We start from the raw sequence: 4,818 nt of genomic DNA, 5'->3' as shown, positions 1-4,818 counted from the left end.
AATAGTTAATGTCTTAATGACATAATACCATAACTTCTTGGCCAAGTAGCCTAAAACCTAATTCTTATATTTGGCCCCTCTCTTAATATTATTATATCTTTATTATCTGAGTTTTACAGTTCAAATGAAAATTGGAAATATGGGATTTGCAGGGGGAGAGGAGAATGCATAAACAGCACCTTAATGCAATCCAATTACACTTGAAGGAGACATGGGAAATAAATAAGGTAAATACATCTATAATTTAAAACAATATGAACAACATTAAGATCTGCAAACAAAATAACATGGACGATAAATGGAATTATAGCACTACTTATTGATCAATCATCTACTAAATTTAATTGAACTCAATTAATAACAAGAACACTAATAATTCCTATAGTTCCAACTAAGGTTAGAGCCAATAAGAACAAGAGAAAAACAACCAACATTTGCAAAACAGAATTAACCAAAAAAAATGAAGACTAGTACAACTTAATTATCAACAATTATTTCATTATATCTCTCCTTTTTCTTTTCTCTTTTTTCCTCCAACTGGTAAATCTCGAGTCAACTTGATTCAATGATTGGCAGTTATTATCCCGCTCTGAGGCAGAATATGAATTGAGTTCCACTGAAGGCAGAAATATGGAAAAAAGGGATGACAAAGTAGCATCATGATTGTGTTGGGAGAGTAGTTCTTGGAAGTATGGAATTCGCTAGATCGTCGTTCACCTTCACAGGAAGAGGCGGCATTTGCTTCATCACTTCCGGCGAATCGTTCAACCTGCCATGGAAATAGAGAAGAAGAAAGCAAGTATTTTTGCTTGAGTCAAATTAAAATTAAAGAAAATATTAAATAATATAATTTCAAGATACATTAAACAGTATGACTTACTCATTCATGATTTTAAGGATGTTGTCTCTGGTTTGGCAGAAAAGATTGATGTTATCTTGTATCTGAAAACAAAATCGAAAAGAAAAAAAAAATCGACATCAGCTGCAAAGAATGGCCTAAGAATGGAAAGGACACCGATAGATGAGAACCCTAGTTTCGTAATAACAAGATATCCCAACTATAGTCATTTCCGCTGATTTACAAACTCTGAAAAGATTCATGATACTAGATTGTTGAGTAAATTAGCACAGTATACGGAAAACAACAAAAACATGGAAGAGAAAATATGCAAATCCTGTTTTTGTTCATGTGGTGTTTTTCGTAAATTAAAATCGGTCAAAACTGTTATTAACCCACCATAAAAGAAGAAAGATTAGCAGAGATCTGATTCAATGCCTGTGCATTTTGTTCCAATAGCTCGCCAGTGGGACCTCCGATTGCTGCCAAAAGACCAATTCAAATAAGATAAAGCTGCTTGAACATTCAAATACTACATAGAGTACATGAGATGCTTCAAAGGTGAAACAAATGCTTATGTTGGACAGAAGCCTGTAATCACAAACCACACCATCCTAAGCAATGAGACCACTCAGAAGTTACGGAGCCTGACCTGTACAAGGGATACCATCATCATTGTCCATTGTAATCATAGGAGGAGCATACGGGGGAACATTGGAACGAGCAGGAAAGTGAGATGACTTTGCGCCAGCATCTGAAACTCTTTCCTGGAAATAAAGATAGATTTTTGCTAAGCATCTAAATTCCCATTGAGAATGAAAAGGGACATAAAGAAAGAAACTACAGTTGTCCAGTATTCTACAAATGATTTCATATTTGTTAAATTTCTGCTTTGTTTTTTTTACACCAAGTGTTGGAAATTAGGGAATAGTGTTTAGGAAAGTAAAAATTAACCAGCATTTTTATTCAAGAAGAACAACAGTTTTCTAAAGATGTACTATGAATAAATGTCACCAAAGTTTTGGTTGAATAACTATTGCTCAATAATATCATGAAGTGAAATTTATTGGTGTTCACCTTAGCATTCTGGAAAATTTGTGCTTGTCAGTAAACATATAAGCTTACATGACACCAAAGTTTTAAAAACCAATCAATTATTTCACCAGGACTAAAAAATAAAAATTAAGATAATCAGGTCAAAGTTAAAAACTTGATGAAGATGAAGAACCTTGGTACAAGGGTTGAAGATTATTATTTTTTTCCACTTAGGCTAAGGAAAAAGGGGTTTAAAGTCAACTAAGCAATCAACAAGAGAACATAAAAATAGGTGAGCCCTCAATCCACATGGCACAAGCATACACCAATGCGGAAACGAACAGGTAGCCACTAAATAGCGCCTTTAAATGCAAGGGCAGGGCAGAATATACATACCACAATAAAACTAATATAACAATTGCAAGAATATTGAAATATTAAATAAATGTTAGTAGTACCTTCTTATCTTTACTTTTCCTCGTCAAATTGTGATCATCCTTCCTTCTTTTGCTATTTTCTTTCTTCTGCAAGAAAGCACACCAAACATGTGTTACCAATAAGAGTATGAAGTAACCAAGTTTATTAAGGATGGGTTGCAAAAGGAATAAAAGTTCCTAGCACAATTTTAATGAAGGAACCAAATCCATAGTTGATGATTCTATTATACATAAGCACAAAATATCTCCATCAAACAAAAAAATCATGCAACCATAAGTAAAACCATAAAGCCTCGAACGCTTCAATGACAATTTTCTAATTCGAATAACAGAAAAGCTGCGTGTACAAGTAAAACTAAGCCAAGTTTCTAACCAAGAGACGAAGAAGAAAAACAAAAAACGAATTGGCACTTGTTTTTGGAGAAAACGAATTGGCACTTGTTTTTGGGGCCTCCGCTTGGCTGGAACTTGGTTAAATTCACTTGTACACCTAGCACCGATATTCTAATAAACAACAAGGATAATCAGAATCAGCTTCCTCATATGACATGTGATCCAAATGGCTCAATGGTCATGCATTCATATGTAATGATAGAAACATGATCAACCCAGAGGAAATAAAATTGTACAGCATTCCATAGCACAAATGAATCTTACATTCATCCACCTAACTCGCAGCGCAACATCTCGGACGGTCTTACTTTGTAGTTGAAGGGCTATCTTTGCATACCGCACTATATTTGTTTCCGAGGCGTACCTACAAGTAACACATTAAAATTCTTATCAATTCAAAAACTATTCCTTTTTCTTTTGTTTTCTCTTCTCTTCTCTTTCCCCGGAATTAAACAAACACCATTTGCTATTCAAGAGCCAGTTACTAAACACTACCACAAGTTCACAAATTGATTTTGATGTGCAATCTAAGTATACAATGCAATTCAAGCTTGAATAATTAACAGCTCAATTAAATATCATTATTAACAAAAAAATAAAAGTATAAAACATCATTATTTAAGCACAACAAGTCACATATCCCAAATTACACAAAACCCCAATAGAACTATATAACAGAAACTGTACTCACTTGCTGAGTCCATCTTCAAGAATGGACTGTTCTTCGGGGGTCCAATCGAGAGAGATTCCAGGGTTGTGCTTCATGGCGAGAGCTGAAGCAGAAGCCGAAGCCTCAGGGTTGTTGTTGCCGTTGAGCGAAGAAGAAACATGAGTCTGTTCTTGGTGGTTCCCAGAAGGGTTCGCCATCGATGACAAACCGATAAACCCCCTCAACTTGCTCAATTAAAGAAAGCAACGTTTTTACCCGAATCCGATTCAAAGCGTTATCCAAAATTAACGGCTTGTTCCCGCCAATTGCCGCCAGCCGCCGCCACCCACCGAAAAATGAATTCAGAGAGAGGTGTTGATAGTGATAGAGACGATGAAAGGATAAAATAACAGAGAGAGAGAGAGAGAGAGAGAGAGAGAGAGAGAGAGAGAAAGAGAGGGTTTTGATTTGGAGGTTTGAAGTTTGAAGTTTGAAGGAGGTGGAATTGCAGTGTGGAAAATTGAAAAGGGAAAAATGAGGAAAATTTTGCCTTTTTAAGAAATAGGGATTTTCTGGAATTCCAATTTTGCTTTGCCCCAATGGGTCTACTCTGCAGGATGAAAATCAATGACACTGCTTTCATGGCACCCTCCAATTTACCATTTTGTCCCCTCTTTCTTTCTTTGTCTTATTTTTCTTTCTTCCTTATTTTTCTTTCTTTTTTACAACTATCTTGCTAATAGTAATATGTTAAGGTTACTTTAAGGAATTTAATTTTGATACTGATAAATATAAATAATTTTATACTCATATTTAATTACAGAATATTATGTTATTAAAATAATTATTTTTTTATATTAATTACATTCAAAAGAACAAATATAATTGTATGATTATATAAAATATTTTATATTATTTGTTCAATATATCAAAATTAAATTATATTTTAAGTTATAAATATTTTTTTAAATAAATAAACTTGTTAAAAATAGGAAATTTAATTTGAATATAGAAGCAAAGGAAGTATTGGACTCGCGTATAGGGAGGAGGGGTGCTTCACCTCGTTGTAAGATCAAATAAAGCAGAACTTCGACCTTGCGAGTTGTGTCCCTCAAAATGTAAAAAAAAAAAATTACCCAGAACAAGAAAAATGGAGGGTCCGAATTACACGTTTCAGATTTCAAATTCTATCCGCTACAAATCCGACCATACGATTTGTGAAGCAAAATTTCATCACCAAAAAACTCGCATGGTCCAAGTTGTGTACTCTGAGTTTTTTCAATTTTTTAACACAAATCGGATCCTCCGATTTGTGTATATTTGTGTACTCCCATAATTTTAAAAAACATCAAAAATTACTATATTAAGGTATATAACTCATTTTGCTTCCATATCAAAATTTTTTAGCCTTAAAAATGCATTAAAATTTTAAAATTATTTTATTTCTTAACTTAAAGGTTTTTGTA

The 4,818-nt window shown here is 33.7% G+C and overlaps 1 protein-coding gene across 1 annotated transcript; it reads right to left on the bottom strand.

Moving 5' to 3' along the window:
* Nucleotides 1–219: 219 nt before the first annotated feature.
* On the bottom strand, nucleotides 220–4,087 carry LOC112706577 (uncharacterized). Its single transcript, XM_025757963.3, has 7 exons — nucleotides 3,395–4,087; nucleotides 2,968–3,067; nucleotides 2,332–2,397; nucleotides 1,491–1,605; nucleotides 1,238–1,320; nucleotides 881–942; nucleotides 220–769 (listed from the first exon to the last, which is right to left on the bottom strand). The coding sequence occupies exons 1-7, from the start codon at nucleotides 3,568–3,570 to the stop codon at nucleotides 658–660; spliced, it is 714 nt and encodes a 237-aa protein (XP_025613748.1). The 5' UTR covers nucleotides 3,571–4,087; the 3' UTR covers nucleotides 220–657.
* Nucleotides 4,088–4,818: the final 731 nt, after the last annotated feature.

This window comes from Arachis hypogaea, chromosome 8 (assembly GCF_003086295.3).
Source record: "Arachis hypogaea cultivar Tifrunner chromosome 8, arahy.Tifrunner.gnm2.J5K5, whole genome shotgun sequence".
Taxonomy (NCBI): domain Eukaryota; kingdom Viridiplantae; phylum Streptophyta; class Magnoliopsida; order Fabales; family Fabaceae; genus Arachis; species Arachis hypogaea.
The sequence above is the reverse complement of the archived record's forward strand: the minus strand, read 5'-3'. Positions and strand labels throughout refer to the sequence as shown.